Source organism: Triturus cristatus, chromosome 2_1, assembly GCF_964204655.1.
Source record: "Triturus cristatus chromosome 2_1, aTriCri1.1, whole genome shotgun sequence".
In the NCBI taxonomy this organism is placed as follows: Eukaryota; Metazoa; Chordata; class Amphibia; order Caudata; family Salamandridae; genus Triturus; species Triturus cristatus.
Genome location: NC_140581.1, coordinates 762,670,896 through 762,689,142, shown reverse-complemented (window position 1 = coordinate 762,689,142; position 18,247 = coordinate 762,670,896). Strand labels below are relative to the sequence as shown.

The window sequence follows — 18,247 nt, the reverse complement described above, 5'->3', positions numbered from 1 at the left end:
CATTACCAACCGCGCCTATGTGTGTAATGTTTATAAATGCCAATAAAAATGTATTAAAAAAAAAAACTTAAATCTTTAGATTGTCTATTTATGCTCCTTTAGGGGTTAATTTTGTTGGAAATATACAATTTAATACAGCCAACTTGTGGTTTATTCATCATCTGTGTTGGCAGTATTCTTTTTTATATAAATATTAATTTATTGAATTTTCCAACAAGTTGTAACACGCTTGATAACACTGTTGCAACCATCAGTTGGTATATTGGCACGATGAACAGATCATCGTCCGTGGAATACCAGGGAGGCTAATTGGACATTACAAAATAAATTCATACATGGTAGCATTACCATGCCCCAAACATCACATATCAATCCAGTACCACAGAAGAGGTATGGTCCGTGCAGTTTCTTCAGTCTCTTAAATTGTTATCAACATTGTCAAGTACATAATAATTGGATAAACCTCGGCACTCAAATCAATTCAATATTGTTTGATAACTTTTTTTCCCCCCTATGAATGTAACTTGGAACATAGCAGCAAACAAAGGAATTTTTTTTTTAACTTGCTGTACAGTTTAATACACATATGGAATATACAATTTAAAACCATATATATAGAAGTCATGGCACCATATTCCAAGATTGTGAGACTTGACAAAATAATCTTCCCATCAGACGTCAAACCAGCAGCCGACACGTGTTTCGTTATAAATAACTTTTTCAAGGCTGCAAATGATTTTAAGAAAAACAATATTTACAACCAAAAAAAGGAAAAAAGAGAGATACAAAGACGGAAACAGGAATAAGATATTTCTATGACAGTATCACAACAAGATAATTTAAAAGACTAGTGAGATAATAGACCCGAAAGTAACCAAGTGAAAATTCCTTATTCATGCAGTGCAAATACACCAAAATGTGAACATTTGGTGCACCCAATAGTTTGTATGTGTAATTAGAGATAAAGAAAACCAGTAATTACGATTTCATATATTATACCTTCAATATATAGTAGATAAATCCCAAAGAGTAATCCATGAAAATTCTGATCTTCTTAAGGCAACAATAAGACCCTATCAAAATATTGAAAAATGGGACACAGAAAAAATATATAAAAACAATCCAAATCCAAGAAAAGACATATTATATCTAAACATCCTAGTTTATACTATATAGGAGGTGCAATAAAGTGATCTATATACCTATTTGGACTTGTACTCTGGTCCAGTACAAAATTATGCCCCAACATTTTCAAATTAATCCAAAATTGGTCATCTATGGAGAGAAAAATAAAATCTAATCAACTCCCTCATAACTTGCAATATAAAATTCCATTCTAGTTTAAAAAAATATAAAAACTCATATTCGCTATATAGCAATACAAATAGTAGCTGTCACTTTCTTCGGATCTACATCAAAAAAGCCAATCTGGGCTGGAAGGTGGGAGTTCAATGTCATGTGATGAACACATCACACATACTCTACCTTCACTAGGTCATTCCAATAATTGGGATCGATAAAGATACCATTAAAGAAAGCTGGGGATCGCGCAACTAAAGCACTGTTCTACGTCAGGCCAAGACGTGTATAACAATTACAAATGTGCCATGATCTTTGTAGTAAAGTTAAATGAAAAAAAGGGGGTTGTCATATCTTTTAAACCTAATGAGCCCAATAAAAAAGCATTATTAATGTAACATATATAGCATTGGACGTCCAATCGTTATTAGTAAAATCAACTATTTAAAAATTAGAGGACTTACATTTTGGTAGGCAAAAGGCGTAGGGCTATGATATGCCCCTGAAAAGAGAAGAGAAATAAACATTGGTATATAGTAAACCAATAGTTTAATATTTATTTTTCACGTTCAATAACCACCCTAAATAATCTACCTGGATGTTATCATTGCGCATATAGCTCACTATATATAACGCGCAGCCAAAGATTTATTTATGCCGCTAACTCTCTCCATTCTTGTAACGATATTTAAAGTTCGATCACACCCGTCCTAATTCTTGGTTTGATACTGCAAGAACAAGGTCGTGGTGTACAACGTATTATTAAATCGAATCATCATATTCAAAGATGACTGATCTGACGGTATTGGCATTTCATAATCATTTCATACGTTTGGTAAAATGGTGTCCTTCAAACTTAATCACGAAAACTGCAATACTCCACAATTAGGAGTGTCTAGGCTCCAAAGGTATAAATTAATTCACACACTCACCTAACAGTGGGCTATCCGCCGCATACCGTTACAGTTCCGATTTGGTCAGCAAACGGCTATCAAACCCTTACTGCCCTTTTTGTTGAGACATCCTAGCGTTGCTTACGTAAGACGTATTTTCGAACAGCACGTGTCCCGCGTCCATTCCTTAAAGCAAAGGAAGGACTAATATGGACCGAATAATTGTATTCCGTTTGTTTAGCGGCGGCCATTTCTAAATGGTATTCGTTTTTATGTTGCAAATTGTGTTGGTTATCCATAGTTAAAGATTATCCTAATGTCAGTCGAAGTCTTTGAAGATGCCTCGAAAGTTTCAATGTGATCATTAATAATAAGACGAAAAGATGTATACCAATCACCATAATGTAAAGATATTAGTTGTAGTGATTCACATACACTTTTGTTAAGTTAGATGTAACCATTAGATCAATGTTCAAAGCAATTAGTACGTGGTAAAGCAGTACGAAAAAGAAAAGATACATTTTTCATCCTTGATGTGGTATTAGTGATTGAAAAATTATTTTTGTACATGTCGTAATTCAATCACAAATTTTCTTTATCTGTACATGAGTAATACAATAGTGCACATCAGCAGAATTATATATGCAGTAACACTAAGCTCCAAATCATATGATAAAATTAGCATTGTTCTGATTGATAGTAACAGAATCTAATATGAACAAATAAAGACAGCTCTACTAATTCACTGTGTGATACATAATACACACAAAACACGAGAAAGACAAAGATATTGAAATATAGTCTATAATGTCAAATCATTCAAGCATATATATACTATACTTTTTCCTTAAATCCTCTGCTTTTGGAAAAGATTTTTAGTTCTTATGTCTTGTATATATACACTAGAATAGTGGCAGATGTCATTGCTAATGTCTTATCCTTGATAAAGATATGTAGTTCTTTGTCAATATTAACACCTCTCTCTACCGCACAAAGGCGGATGATCCATTGTGCTTCGGCCTTTCTTAACATTAGAGTCCTGTCTCCCCCTCTAGCATCAGTTGGAATTTCAGCAATGCCATGAAAACATAGTCCTATTAGGGTTCTATCTGGATGGTCGGTATTGAAGTGTACAGCTAGAGGGTAGCTACAGTCATTGTTTCGAATGGCTCTTAAATGTTCCTGGATTCTCTCCTTCAATGGTCATATTGTGCTGCCTATATATATATTAGGCCACAGATAAAACGTATGCAATAGATAACAGATCTAGTATTGCAGTTGATAAATTGGCGAATCTGATATGTAACATTGGTATTATATCTGAATTCTTTCAATTTGTTACAAGCAAATTGGCATACGTTGCAGTGTGCACACTTGTAGAAACTATTGGGTTTGTTAGATAACCAGGTGTTGCCAGTACGTTTGGGGGGTAGATAGCTTGTACACAAAAAGTCCCTCAGTGTTCTTCCCCTTCTGTATAGAATACTAGGATTAGAAGGAACCAATCTCTTCATTGTACTGTCCAAATTTAAAAGATGCCACTGCTTTCTCATAATTCTATAGATCTGATGGCTATGTGTGTTGTAATTAGTGACTAGACTGATCTTATCTCCATCTTTTTTCTTTTGTGTGTCATTTGACTTTTTCAATATGGAATGTCTAGTCTTCTGAGAAATATTCCTTCTAGATTCTTTTAGTACATATGAGGAGTATCCTCTACTCTGAAACCGTGTTTCGAGATTCATCAATTCCTGATTAAATATGTCCTCTTCACTACAATTCCTTCTGATTCTGGTCATTTCACCAAAAGGAATTGAGTTAATCTGTGCCTTGGGATGAGCACTGGAGGCATGCAATAAGGCATTGCATGCCGTTGGTTTCCTATATAAACGGGACATGATTTTATTGTCCTTAATGTAAATTTTAACATCCAGAAATTCTATTTCAGATTTATCATGCTTAGAGGTAAATTTCAGATTATAGGTATTATCATTCAAGTAATCCGTCAAGGCCTTAAATTGTTTCACGCTACCTGCCCAAATGATAAAAATGTCATCTATATAGCGTCTCCAATAGACTATAAGTCCTGTAAGTTCTGGAGGTCCCAATAGCCATAGATGTTTTTTCTCAAATCTACCCATGTACAAATTGGCGTACGATGTGGAGAATTTTGATCCCATGGCTACACCCATAGACTGTTTGAACCACATGCCTTGGTGTAAGAACACATTGTTCTCTAGGACTATCTTTGTGAAATCAAGTAACATCTCAGTGTGTTCAAACATAGTCGCATCTCTTTGATATAATGGGTCCTTCAATGTCTGTCAAACTAGATCTTGGGGAATACTAGTATATAGGGCACAGACATCCAAAGTGGCAAGAGATAATTCTTCCGTCCACTCCATGTCCTCCAATTTATTGAGTAAGTCACCCGTATCCCAAAAGTATGATGGCAAATTGTGAACCAGCGGTTGTAGATAAATATCAATATATTCAGACAGTCGTTCTGTAGGAGACCCAATACTGGAGACAATTGGTCTCCCCAGGGGGAAAAGCCCCGGCTGATGAATTTTAGGGAGTACATAGATGCAAGGTGCTCGAGGTGTAGATACAAAGATATTTATATTCTGTATCAGAGATCATGCCTTGTTGTTTCCAATGTATTAGTCTAGATTCAATATGTTTGGTGATGTCTGTTAGAGGATTTTTTGTAAGTCTGGTATATGCCATGTCCTCTCTCAGTTGTCTGTTAATTTCCTGTACATAATCATCATTTTGCATAATGACTATGTTCCCCCCTTTATCCACTTCTTTAATGACAATTTCTTGATTCTTGGCAGACCTTTTAGGGCTTGAAATTCTGTTTTGGTCAGATTGTATGACTGCCTCCGTGGTGTGCTGGTCAGTTTGTCTTCTAAGTGATGCAAGTCGTAACTAACTGCTTTATAAAAAGAATCAATCAAATTATCAGCGGGAAAGGTTGGTATGAATCTAGATTTAGGTTTTAATCCACTGTCTGTATCTGTATTTATAGGAATGTCAAATTCTGCAAGAGTATCCAAAAAGGTATGAGAAGAGTCATCTAGTGATAACAATACATGAATGTCATGAACATCTCTTATTGTCCCGTGGCATGGTAATGTGGAGGTGGAACAGGCAATCACAGGCAAAGGATTCTCCTCCAAGAACTTTTTTAATTTCATTTGACGTACAAATTAATAAATAATCAATATGTAATTTTACAAAGTCAGGCTGAGCTGTCGGACAAAAGCTCAGACCCTTAGTAGGCTATTCGCCGATTTATCAACTGCAATACTAGATATGTTATCTATTGCATACGTTGTATCTGTGGCCTAATATATATAGGCAGCACAATATGACCATTGAAGGAGAGAATCCAGGAACATATAAGAGCCATTCGAAACAATGACTGTAGCTACCCTCTAGCTGTACACTTCAATACCAACCATCCAGATAGAACCCTAATAGGACTATGTTTTCATGGCATTACCGAAATTCCAACTGATGCTAGAGGGGGAGACAGGACTCTAATGTTAAGAAAGGCCAAAGCACAATGGATCATCCGCCTTTGTGCGGTAGAGAGAGGTGTTAATATTGACAAAGAACTACATATCTTTCTCAAGGATTAGACATTAGCAATGACATCTGCCACTATTCTAGTGTATATATAGACGACATAAGAACTAAAAATCTTTTCCAAAAGCAGAGGATTTAAGGAAAATGTATAGTATATATATGCTTGAATGATTTGACATTATAGACTATATTTCAATATCTTTGTCTTTCTCGTGTTTTGTGTGTATTATGTATCACACAGTGAATTAGTAGAGCTGTCTTTATTTGTGCATATTAGATTCTGTTACTATCAATCAGAACAATGCTAATTTTATCATATGATTTGGAGCTTAGTGTTACTGCATATATAATTCTGCTGATGTGCACTATTGTATTACTCATGTACAGATAAAGAAAATTTGTGATTGACTTACGACATGTACAAAAATAATTTTTCAATCACTAATACCACATCAAGGATGAAAAATGTATCTTTTCTTTTTCGTACTGCTTTACCACGTACTAATTGCTTTGAATATTGATCTAATGGTTACATCTAACTTAACAATGTGTATGTGAATCACTACAACTAATATCTTTACATTATGGTGATTGGTATACATCTTTTCATCTTATTATTAATGATCACATTGAAACGTTCGAGGCATCTTAAAACACTTCGACTAACATTAGGATAATCTTTAACTATGGATAACCAACACAATTTGCAACATAAAAACGAATACCATTTAGAAATGGTTGCGGCTAAACAAACGGAATACAATTATTCGGTCCATATTAGTCCTTCCTTTGGCTTTAAGGAATGGACGCGGAACACGAGCAGTTTGAAAATACGTCTTACATAAGCGACGTTTGCTGACCAAATCGGAACTGTCAAGGTACGCGGCGGATTGCGCACTGTTAGGTGAGTATGTGAATTAATTTTTACCTTTGGAGCCTAGACACTCCTAATTGTGGAGTATTGCCGTTTTCGTGATTAAGTTTGAAGGACACCATTTTACCAAACGTATGAAATGATTGTGAAATGCCAATACCGTCAGATCAGTCATCTTTAAATATGATGATTCGTTTTAATAATACGTTATACACCACGACCTTGTTCTTGCAGTATCAAACCAAGAATCAGTACGGGTGTGATCGAACTTTAAATATTGTTACAAGAATGGAGAGAGTTAGCGGCATAAATAATGCTTTGGCTGCTCGTTATATATAGTGAGCTATATGCGCAATGATAACATCCAGGTAGATTATTTAGGGTGGTTATTGAACGTGAAAAATAAATATTAAACTATTGGTTTACTATATACCAATGTTTATTTCTCTTCTCTTTTCAGGGGCATATCATAGCCCTACGCCTTTTGCCTACCAAAATGTAAGTCCTCTATTTTTTAAATAGTTGATTTTACTAATAACGATTGGACTTCCTACGTGTACGTCCAATGCTATATATGTTACATTAATAATGCTTTTCTATTGGGCTCATAAGGTATAAAAGATATGACAATCCCCTTTTTTTTCTTTTAACTTTACTACAAAGATCATGGCACATTTGTAATTGTTATACAAGTCTTGGCCTGACGTAGAACAGTGCTTTAGTTGCGCGATCCCCAACTTTCTTTAATGGTATCTTTATCGATCCCAATTATCGGAATGACCTAGTGAAGGTGGAGTATTGGTGATATGTTCATCACATGACATTGAACTCCCACCTTCCAGCCCAGATTGGCTTTTTTGATGTAGATCTGAAGAAAGTGACAGCTACTATTTGTATTGCTATATAGCGAATATGAGTTTTTATATTTTTTGAAACAAGAAAGGAATTTTATATTGCAAGTTATGAGGGAGTCGATTAGATTTTATGTTTCTCTACATAGATGACCAATTTTGGATTAATTTGAAAACGTTGGAGCATAATTTTGTTCCGGACCAGAATACAAGTTCAAATAGGTATATAGATCACTTTATCGCACCTCCTATATAGTATAAACTAGGAGGTTTAGATATAATATGTCTTTTCTTGGATTTGGATTGTTTTTATATATTTTTTCTGTGTCCCATTTTTCAATATTTTGGTAGGGTCTTATTGTTGCCTTAAGAAGATCAGAATTTTCATGGATTACTCTTTGGGATTTATCTACTATATATTGAAGGTATAACATATGAAATCGTAATTACTGGTTTTCTTTATCTCTAATTACACCTATAAACTAGGGGTGCACCAACTATACACATTTTGGTGTATTTGCACTGCATGAATAAGGATTTTTCACTTGGTTACTTTCGGGTCTATTATCTCACTAGTCTTTTAAATGATCTTGTTGTGATACTGTCATAGAAATAGCTTATTCCTGTTTCCGTCTTTATATCTCTCTTTTTTCCTTTTTTTTGTTGTAAATATTGTTTTTCTTAAAATCATTTGCAGCCTTGAAAAAGTTATTTATAACGAAACACGTGTCGGCTGCTGGTTTGACGTCTGATAGGAAGATTATTCTGTCAAGTTTCACAATTTTGGAATATAGTGCCATTACTTCTAAATATATGGACTAAGTTGTATATTCCATATGTGTATTAAACTGTACAGCAAGTTAAAAAAAAATGTTTCCTTTGTTTGCCGCTATGTTCCAAGTTACATGCATAGGGGGGGAAAAAAGTTATCAAACAATATTGAATTGATTTGAGTGCCGAGGTTCATCCAATTATTTTGATACTATTACTGGGTCCTTTGGGCCTCAGTGGACGAACACCTTAGATAGTGGGGTGTATGTTTTTTAACCTTGAGGGGCACCAATACTATGATGTCAATACATAATGCTCACGGAGAGTGATGTGCTACCAATGATACCACCACTACCATTTGTAAATATTGTTAAAATTGTCAAGTACATGTGTATTAGGCCATTGTGCAGTGGAACTGAAGGGAAGCGTCTGAGAGCGGCAGGAACGAGCGCAGCAGATCCCAGATGTCTTTAAGTCTTGAGGAGTGAGAGAGTGTGGTTTCATATTTTTCCAGTTGCTCGTTGCAGTAATCGAGCTCTTTAAACCAGTCATGGGTCTTGCCTGCACTTGTTCCCAAGCGACAAGAGACCTATTTTTTGCAATGAGCAGTGCAAGCTCTTTGCACTTCTTAGATCTTGTTGGTATGCTGCTAACACAATCCAAGAGGGCCATCTTGGTCTAGAGAGACTAGGGTAAGAGGTTGGTCAATCGTGGTGACAAGGTACCAAACACGCCATGACCGTATTGCCAGATTGAAGGGCATGATCAAGTGAGATGGAGGAGCCCTGCACTGGGGCATGGTATCTTCCACATGTATGGTTATGCAAGATGATTTCTTTAGGCTTATCAGTGTGTGATATATCTGATGTACGAACTTTAAGTGAATCTGTAGTTAGTGGAAAGAGCTCCCATCTTCTTACAGCACTGAGCCTAATCATTGTCCATGACTGAGCATTTTAAATCTAAAGCACATTTATCTCTGGCAGGTTGCTTCATCATGGGTGCTTCTTGTATCAAATTGTATGTGTACGACACCAACGTGTGTTATTGGTAGGGGATGATTCAATCAGTGTCTGTCTTTTGAAGTGGGGTGGCTCCACAGGAAATATAGTGAACGTGACTTTGCGTCTAGTAGGTAGCCAATAGGTTTTGAAAATGTCTAGGCAGAAACTGTTTTATAGTCACTGTTCAGCATCACCTTGGAAGCACAAAACATTGCGACGTCCAGAACCTTTTGTAGAATTGTCTTGCATCCGCAATATATCTCCTAATGTGTAAAAGCATCGGAAATAGTTGTAATGTGATCCATTTTGCCCTTTTAATAAATGATACATTTAGTTGAAGTCCTGTACGTATATAGTACAACACTGCTGTTTTGCAAGTCTCAAGATTCCAAAATGTGTATATAAAAATAAATCTATGGGAACGATTTTACTATATCAAACAGCATCAACAAGCTACTTCCTCTAAGAGAACACCAATAGGTGCAGCTAGTAATAGAACATTTACAAGCGTTACAATAGTTCACAGAATCATTTTATTATTCTTACAGAACATTTCTCTTACATATTTGTCTATAAAATATGCATGCAGGCATTTTGACGGGTGTCACATAGAAATTGTTTTATGAATTTTGATGCCGCTATGCACTGAAAAAGATTAAAACACTAAAACATATTTTCAGATAGTTATTTAAGCGGTCTTGTCATTTATATCCAGGCAAAGAAATGAAACTTTAAGAAGGTATATGAACAAAAATAGTTTTGAAGGATTGTGCTAGTCATATTGGACATACACCCATAATGTACCATTGGGTATTAGGGATGAGCTTTCAACTTTCCAAGAACAAATGCGCAAGGACTGGGTTATCAAACCCGAAGATCCTGCTTTGTGGGCCTCGTGTCTTAAGCAACTCAAAAGGATTGCTTAATGAGACAAACCACGTTTCTTTCTACCACTGACTTTTGGGCCACCTACCATCAAAGTAAACACGCTTGACTTGAGAAATGTGCCAATTTATTTCCAAACAAATGTTATGTTTACAATAATGCATGCTTTATTTCTCACTTATGTTTTGATTTGTTCTACATTCCATCCATCAACTGTGTGTCTTTTTAAAAAAAATTTACTTAGACAGATTGATCAGGTCAGTCGTGCCACTTGTTAAGAGAACAATTAATACAAATCTAAAAAAGAAATATTACTCCTTATGGTGCAAGTAGATACTTCTAACTATCTTTTGGATGACCTCCATTGGACTCAGTTTCTCGGAACCCAATGCATTTCTATATTCCGAAGGGCCAGAGAAGTTCAAGAGGAAACTGTGGAAAAGTAATTATATCATTTCTGAGTACTGAAAATGCACAAAACAAGAGGAATGAGTTTCACGTGTGACAAGTGTATATGTTTGGCAACCACTGTTGGCTATCTAAAAAGTCTTAATTTACTTTACAATAGAGTAAACTAAAACCAGACTTGGTTAAAGCCATTGAAGAAACTCCTCAAAGTGACAGAAAATATCAGGAAGGTCTCCACTATGTAGCAGCGGCACACAAGCAGCTCCTGGGGGGCATTTAGAGTTTAGCAGATGCAGAACATCTGCAACAAATTGACAGATGTCTCATTGGCCCCATTTAATGTGCATACATGGGTACGCTTGTGTATACACTTCACGGTCCTTGTAGCCCCACATATAGGAAATGCATCAATTTTATGGCTTTATTAAGCTTTACATTTGTCTTCTTGAGTGTAAGATTTTCTAAGCCAAAGCATAATCAAATTGGCCCTTCTCCAAGCCATCAATTCCATCTGCCCAAGTGGACGTTGGCATACTTTTATAAGGATCCAAAAGAATTCTGAAGCACCTGACAATGAGAATGGCTAGAATAATGAACAGGATTGTCACAAAGATAAAGGTTGTCTTCTGTTCCAGGCTCATACTGTAGCTGTAGTCAAATGCAGTGTCCCCTGGGGGCAATAAGGTTGATGTGAAAGTTTCTGTGGCCATCTTCCACAAAAGAAAGAAGGACACCTGAAAATTTGCCTTTTCTCATCACCAGCTAGTTGAACCAGAAGCAGCCATCATTTGCCCGAAACACTATTCCTGCAAGAAGAAACACAAAATTATCAGCCCATTCCGTCTGTCAGTAACATTTCTGAAGATGGTTGTTCTTTGCAATTTGCAACTTTTGTAAATACCAGAACTTCTGCATCTCACAATGGCACAGAACATCAATTTAGCAAGTAAAAAGAATGGTCTTTTTTAGAGGATGGTAGTGACAAGACATCGACCGAAACATTTCCATGCCTCTTTTGCCCAAACTGTCTGTCGGTTGGGTAGGCAGTGCACCAGATGGTGGAACAGCAGAGAGCTCATCTGTTGGCAATAACAATCTGATATAACAGATGCCAACATAAATGGTGTCAGACAGGGGACCCAACTTTGAGTAGCTGATCGGGCCCATTTCAGCCAGTGTAGGGTCCGTCAAGCACGACCATTGAAACAATGATGTCCCCTTCTTCTTTTTTTTTTTTTTTTTTTTTTTTTAAATGCTGCCCTTAACACATACGGAGATAACTCCCAGGGTACCCAGGACATAAATTTCATGTTTCCTGGAAATGGACCCTCACTTTGGGGGTCTGTCTACAATTATCACGTATGCAACCAGCTTCCATGATCTTTTTTTCCCCTCTCGCGACTTCTACAATGCAGGTGAAAAGCATTTTGGGGAAATAATGTCCGACAAAGTGATAGGTACCTTAGAATATGAGGCCTTAAATGCCCAAATAAAAAACACTTTATCATACATGTCGATTAACACCATTACTCTGTAACTATCAGTGCTGAAATGCTCATTTACAATCAGAGCTTGCACTACTATTTCCAGAGTGGTTTATTTAATAATTGTCTGGATAAGAATTGCTATTAGTGTCAGCTCTGGTTGTTTGGTTCATCAGTGCCCATCACTGCCAGTTTCTAATCGGACATGTTTCCTAATGTACAATTGTAAATCAGCTCTTCCTCGTTAAACTTTCAGTGGTCATCAGAGTGTGCGCCTATGATGCCTGAAAGCATCAGATTTACAGATCCCATCAGTTGCAAAATGCTCATGCTGTCACTCATATACAGTGCCATCTTTATGGCACTGTGACCAGTGGAGTCTCACTGGGCGCCAATTCAAGTGAGCGCCCTCTGCATGACAGGTTGAACTGAGTAAGATACGAGCATCCTGCAGAGATCTTTGTGTGAGGGGGATTTTTTCAGGGGATAATTACAAGGACATGGCAACTCTGGTGATCAAAGCACGCGAGAGAGATCTGTGTAATGTCTCGTCACAGTTTTGACTCCTGATATTGTAACATTGTGGGTTAATGTTCCATGCAGATCACAGATTAGTAATTTAATGTAGATAGCTCAGTGTGTTATTGCTTTTGTCACAGAGATCCTTTTGTTACTTGGAGTTCATAACAATCCTTCTCATATAACACATGGAGCTATTAACTGGCATCAAAGTGCTGCATGCAGATTGAAAGGCTTAGGTGTCGAATCTTTTGCTTGTCCCCTCAATCTTATTATTCTAAGGTTGCTAAAAAGGGTTGCCTTGGGTAGCAATACAGGTTTATTAATATGACACCCCAGTCACTATGTTACCTTTTCAGAGTGGATTTACTTACACTTTGCACTGGCTCAAAGTGTGTTTTTTGGGGCTTACTTTCCTGCATATGTCCTGAATTGAGCTGAACAGTAGCATTATGCACTACTTTACATCAAGGAGGCACACTATGGGGTGTATGGACATTCCCAAGCACTCACCCATGGATTTGATGCGAAGGTTGATTAGGTGTAAAGGTGTAAAGTAGGAGAAATTAAGTGTTAAACCTTGCCAAAGCATAGAATTTTGTGCTGGAAGAGTATCCTTCCAGTATAAACCTTAGCTTGACATCACGCAAATACCATTGCACTATGGTGCAAGGATGTTTGCATTGGTGCAAGACAGCCTGTGGTATACCAGCACTAGAGTAGAGAGCAACCACACCATATCTTTGTAGACATGGTGCTGTTGTGTGCTCTCCTTTGCATGCAACGTAGCACAGCAACTTTGGTTACTGATCATCATAAAAACGTGTTCAGTCTGCTAACTAGATACCAACAGGGTATCAGTGAAAAAGAATACAACAGGCGACCGGCCTTATGACGCTCGTCCAAATCTCACTGTAACTACCCCTTCATGAGGGCAGAGTGTGCTGGGTGGCAGCATAGGTCAAGAGGATGATCAGACTCATAATTAAGGGTACTGTGGGCACTGGCTCACCTGGAATAGGGTCGGAGGAGGAAGGAGGAAACCCATAGGGGAATACCCCTCACGGAGCATAGCATGGGGTGTGGGGGGGGGGGGAGGGGAAGAAGCAGGTGTAGCAGATAGCAGGGGCATCCAACGCCTGGGATTAGATGTCCCCTCCCAAAAATGGCGGGGGGTGTACTGAGAAAATTGCATCTGGAAGGTCAGCTAATGTCATCAGCAGTCTGTGTCATCACTTGCGGCAGGGAACTCAAGCCAGGGAGGGTCAGTTAGAGAGAGATGCCACCCCCAGAATCTTCTACAGAGGGGCCTGAGGCCGCAGTGTCTAAGGCCGAGCGCTGGCTATTCAGGACTTGGGCCGGCGATGGCACTGTTGACAGCTGCGGTGTCTGTGAAAGGCCCCACCTGGATCAGCAGCAGCGCCTCTGAAGCTACTGTGGAAGTGGCGGGTTGAGAGATGTACCAGTCGTCAGGGAGAGTCCCAAGTCTCTACCAATGTCTATGAAACAAATGGGACTTTTGGTCTGCTATGACTGAGTTTGGTTGGGAAAAGCAAAACACATGTCAAGCCTAGCTCTCAAAGTTGTTGTTTCACCCCAATAAAGTATACCCTCTTCCTCTGGACCACCAGAGTGTAGTCTGGGAAGAGAAGGATTCAGTAGTGGTCTCCGAGAATGGGATCTGGCTGCCTAGCCCATCGCAGTATAGTGTTTCATTCCATATAATATAGGATCTTGGAGACTATAGGTCAGGGCGCCGCCTCCGGAGGGGCAGCGCGATGGCACCCTGTGGAACCCTTCTACCAAAACATGGGGTCTGTTCGTCATTCGGGGCCAGCTCCAAAATCCAGGTCTCTAGGAAGTCCTCCATTCGTCGACCCCCCAGTGCCCTCCACCAGACCAACCGCTCTAATATTGCTTCGGCTAGATTAATTTTCTGCATCCTCAGCTTGGATCTCCAGGAGTTGAACTCATTCGCTTAGGTCCGGCACCTCGGTGGGGAGGTCAGCAGCCTGGGGCGTCAAATTTGCCAGGGTCTTCTTTGATTGTGTGATGCGATCTGACAATTTATGATAATCATTGCTCAGGAAGGTCAAATCCACTGCCACTGAATCACTTTTGGATTCGAGGGAGAGTCAAGAAGTTTCATTTGCCTGGAGAATGGCATCTGGCTTAGTGGGTTCCGCTGTTCAGCGTGCTGGATCTATGGAGAAAGAAACGGGCAGTCAGGTTTGGGTAGTAAAGTGCATCCCATCATGTAGCTGTCCATAGAGGTCGGGGCGTGATGAGTCGGTGGGTGAATGGCGCGGGCCCACTTGCAGCCACCAACACCTGGCAAGGTGTGTGAGTGAGCAGCATGAACAGCCTACCGGCCCCTGCCAGAGCGTCAATACCAACAGGGTCCTCGGCGCCCTTTCCTCCCCTCCTGGCAAACAGCCTGGCCCAGCAGCCCACCCTAGTCACCCAGGTCCACAGCCCCCTGTGTGTAGCGTTGGGACTTCAACCACCACCAGTCTGGTGAGCAATAGGGACAGCACTCCAGGTCTAGAGATGCAGATCAGCTCCCTAGTATGAGAGTAGTGTGCAGATGGGGAGGTTTTCAGGTCCTTTGGTTCTTCATTTGCTGCGTTTTGCCCTCTGTGTTCCCCCGTGACAATCCCAAAGTGTGATGTCACAGTGGGAGCTGATCCCCAGGGTAGTTTTCTCCAAAATATCAATGACCATCTCTGCCATAGTGGTCTACAGCTGGCAGGTCCCTGGTGCCAAGAGGGGCTCCTATCGAGGGCCAGCAGATGCCTCTCTGGTGCAGTGTCTCACCCAGAAATTTGACAAAGGACCCGATGGGCCAGCATCATATCCTGTACTCAGTCTCTGCTGCATGGATTCTACACTGGAACAAGGAGAGTGTCTTCCCAAGCGGCATCAGATGTTGGATGTGCAGAGGGGGCCAGGCCGGGTGGGAGGTTTGCGGGTTCTCGGTCCTCTTAACTGCTCCCCTTCTGAGTCCTGAGTCTCCCCCCAGTCCTGAGACCTCGGGGTGGAAATCAGGAGAAGTCATCAGTAGGTGGGTGGCTCTAGGTCACCTGCTCCTCCCCTGCCTGAGATAGTCATTGTGGATGGCGGGAGCCGTCCTGCAGATTAGGACGCATGGCTGCAAGAAACCATGGCCCCCACCCCTCTGCTCGGGGCGGGGCCTGCCCCACAGTGAGGAGATGAGGGTGTCTTGCAGTTGCAGAATTGTCTGCTGGATTCTTTGCAGTTCTCCCACCGGATCAAGCGGAGGCTTGTAGGCCGCACCTTCCAACCTCGGGTCTTTCTGGCTGCTGTTTTGTTACACGGGCTGGGCAAGTAGCCTCAAGTGGCAAATACAGGTACTCTGCACTCCCCGCAGTACCCTCAGGATAGTAGCTTAGGGCTTTCTCCCTCACCTAGTGCAGGGAATTTAGATGGATTAAGGAGTCTGGTGGTTGGCTCACCGGTAATCGTTATTGCCCTGAATCATTGTCCTCCTCTGCCTCCCACATAGGTCTTTATACGAGCAAAAAATAAAGAAAAAGTCTGTTAGTCCTCTTTCTACTACTATCTAGAAAATCAGTAATATACCTCCCTCTTCCCCACCGACCTAAAATACATAGTTGCCAGGAGGTGCAAATAAGGGGGGTGGACTGGAACAAGGAAGACTATGATACAGGGTAATGAAAATTACAGTTAAGTAATTATTTAATTTCCCATCAAATACGTGGGTCACTATGCCAACACCGCAAAAATGATTCGCGCACAAGACCAATTCAACAACCTTCTCACTACATAATGGCCTAAAATCAGCAGATCAGTTTCCTATGGAGGCGGAGAGGGCAGCCCTCCCCACGTTCAAGAACATTTACATCATTGATTACATCTTTATATCAAGCAGTTTAGCAAATTTTCTCCAGAGTTTTGATACAGTAACCCGCCCAGAAAGCGACCATAATCCACTGATCATAATCCTGAACTTACACCATCAGATAGCTGACACTGGCCAGGAGCTAGGCTACTCTACAGGAGATGAATTAAAGACCCTGGTAAGGCGAATCAAGTAGCAGCCTTATCACTCACTCAAGGTAGCCAAATGGCTCGATAAAGAGAGAATTCAGTTACAGGACCAACCGGGGGATGTTCTTTAAACTAACTGGGACCTTATGACCAGAAATCGGGCAGCATCACTCCAGGATTACGGGGGTCACCCAATGTGAAATCAGCAGTTACGTAGTCACCTAAAAAACCTCTCTCGCAACGGAGTATCAACCCACAGAAGAACTTGAGGAAGAAAACCCGCCTGCTCAAAATTAATCCAACATCAGGGAATCTGTTGGCTGTAAAGGAAGCACGGAAAGCCCACACAAAAAAATTCTGGGCCTTGAAACAAGCACAACAGGAAGGAAGAATGGAAAAAAATATTTAGGATGCTCAAAGAAGGCTCACTAGCCCGATTCTGGCAGTATGTGAACACTCTGAAATCCTTTGGACCTCCAAGGGCAAACTCAGTCCCAGCATCAGTGTGGGAGAACTACCTGAGGAACCAGTTCCTTGCACACAATCCTATAGTTATTACGGCCCCTGCCACTCCGAAAGCAGAAGATCCACAAGCACTGATTGCACCTACGGAAATAGCAAAACTAATACAATCGAAGAAGGCCAACGCAGCGCTGGGCCAGGGGCGTAACACACACAGTGTGTGTGGGGGGGGGGGGGCAGTTACCTTTACTCTGGAGGGGGCCCCCATCCACTTCCGAAGACTTCTCGCAAAGGCTTCAGGAAAAAAACACGGGAGCTGCTGCCTGCTGAAGCCTTCTGTTCGGGATGGGATATCCCAGTACAGTGAAACACATAACAAACGTGCAAAATAGAAACAATGTTGGTAGAGGAGAGGGGTGAGATAAAAGACAGAGAAAGGGAGTGGAAAGCCATAGGACAGGGAAGATGTGAAGGAGAGAGTCAAAAGAGAAGGCCACATGAGGTAGAATATTAGTAGGAGAAGATACAGATGGGTAGAATAGCTACGGGAAGGGGAACTTGCAGAGGAGTACAACATAAAGGAGAAAAGTAAGCATGTCCTATTACAAATATAGATTAACATTCTGGTGTTCTATTATGGAGAATGTGCATGGATGTAGAGTGTAGGCCACTGTGCAAAGAACAGCATTACCAGGTAGAGCAGTAACTCATCCTTAGCTATACATTTTCTAGAAATGGCTGGTTTTAAACAGTTTCTCAGTTGCCTAGTTTTCCGAATGCAACATGTAACATAGGGAAACCACAAAGATGGCAAATAAGGCTACTCTGGAATGACTTTTTTACAGTATCTCAGCGAGATAGGTCTCTTTGGAGCTGAATATCGCAAATGTCTTCTGGGGCAGCATCTTCTAATGACTTTTTAAGGCAAAAATTGCCTTTGTAATAAGTAGCTCTTGGGCCAGACATAGCACCTTTAATTCAATGGAGCACAACATAATGTGGTTTCTTCACTCGATCACATAGCTTGGTCTTGAGCCATCTGCAACATGTTAAATCTGTCCAGCAGTTATCTTGACATGAAGGACATTATCATAGGCCATGCAAAATAAAATGTTAACCCTCATAAATGCAGCCCTTTTCGTTGAGCCCAAGAATGGAACAAGATTTC

At 40.2% G+C, this 18,247-nt stretch overlaps 1 protein-coding gene across 1 annotated transcript in view; it reads right to left on the bottom strand.

Annotated features, from left to right (window-relative positions):
* Positions 1–9,842: 9,842 nt before the first annotated feature.
* The window catches only part of CTXN3 (cortexin 3), a 96,424-nt gene continuing 88,019 nt past the window's right edge, over positions 9,843–18,247 (bottom strand). Inside the window, exon 2 of the mRNA XM_085632708.1 lies at positions 9,843–11,388. Coding sequence (XP_085488834.1) covers positions 11,044–11,292 — 249 coding nt within the window. The 5' untranslated portion in view covers positions 11,293–11,388 and the 3' untranslated portion in view covers positions 9,843–11,043. The remainder of the gene's footprint in view (positions 11,389–18,247) is intronic.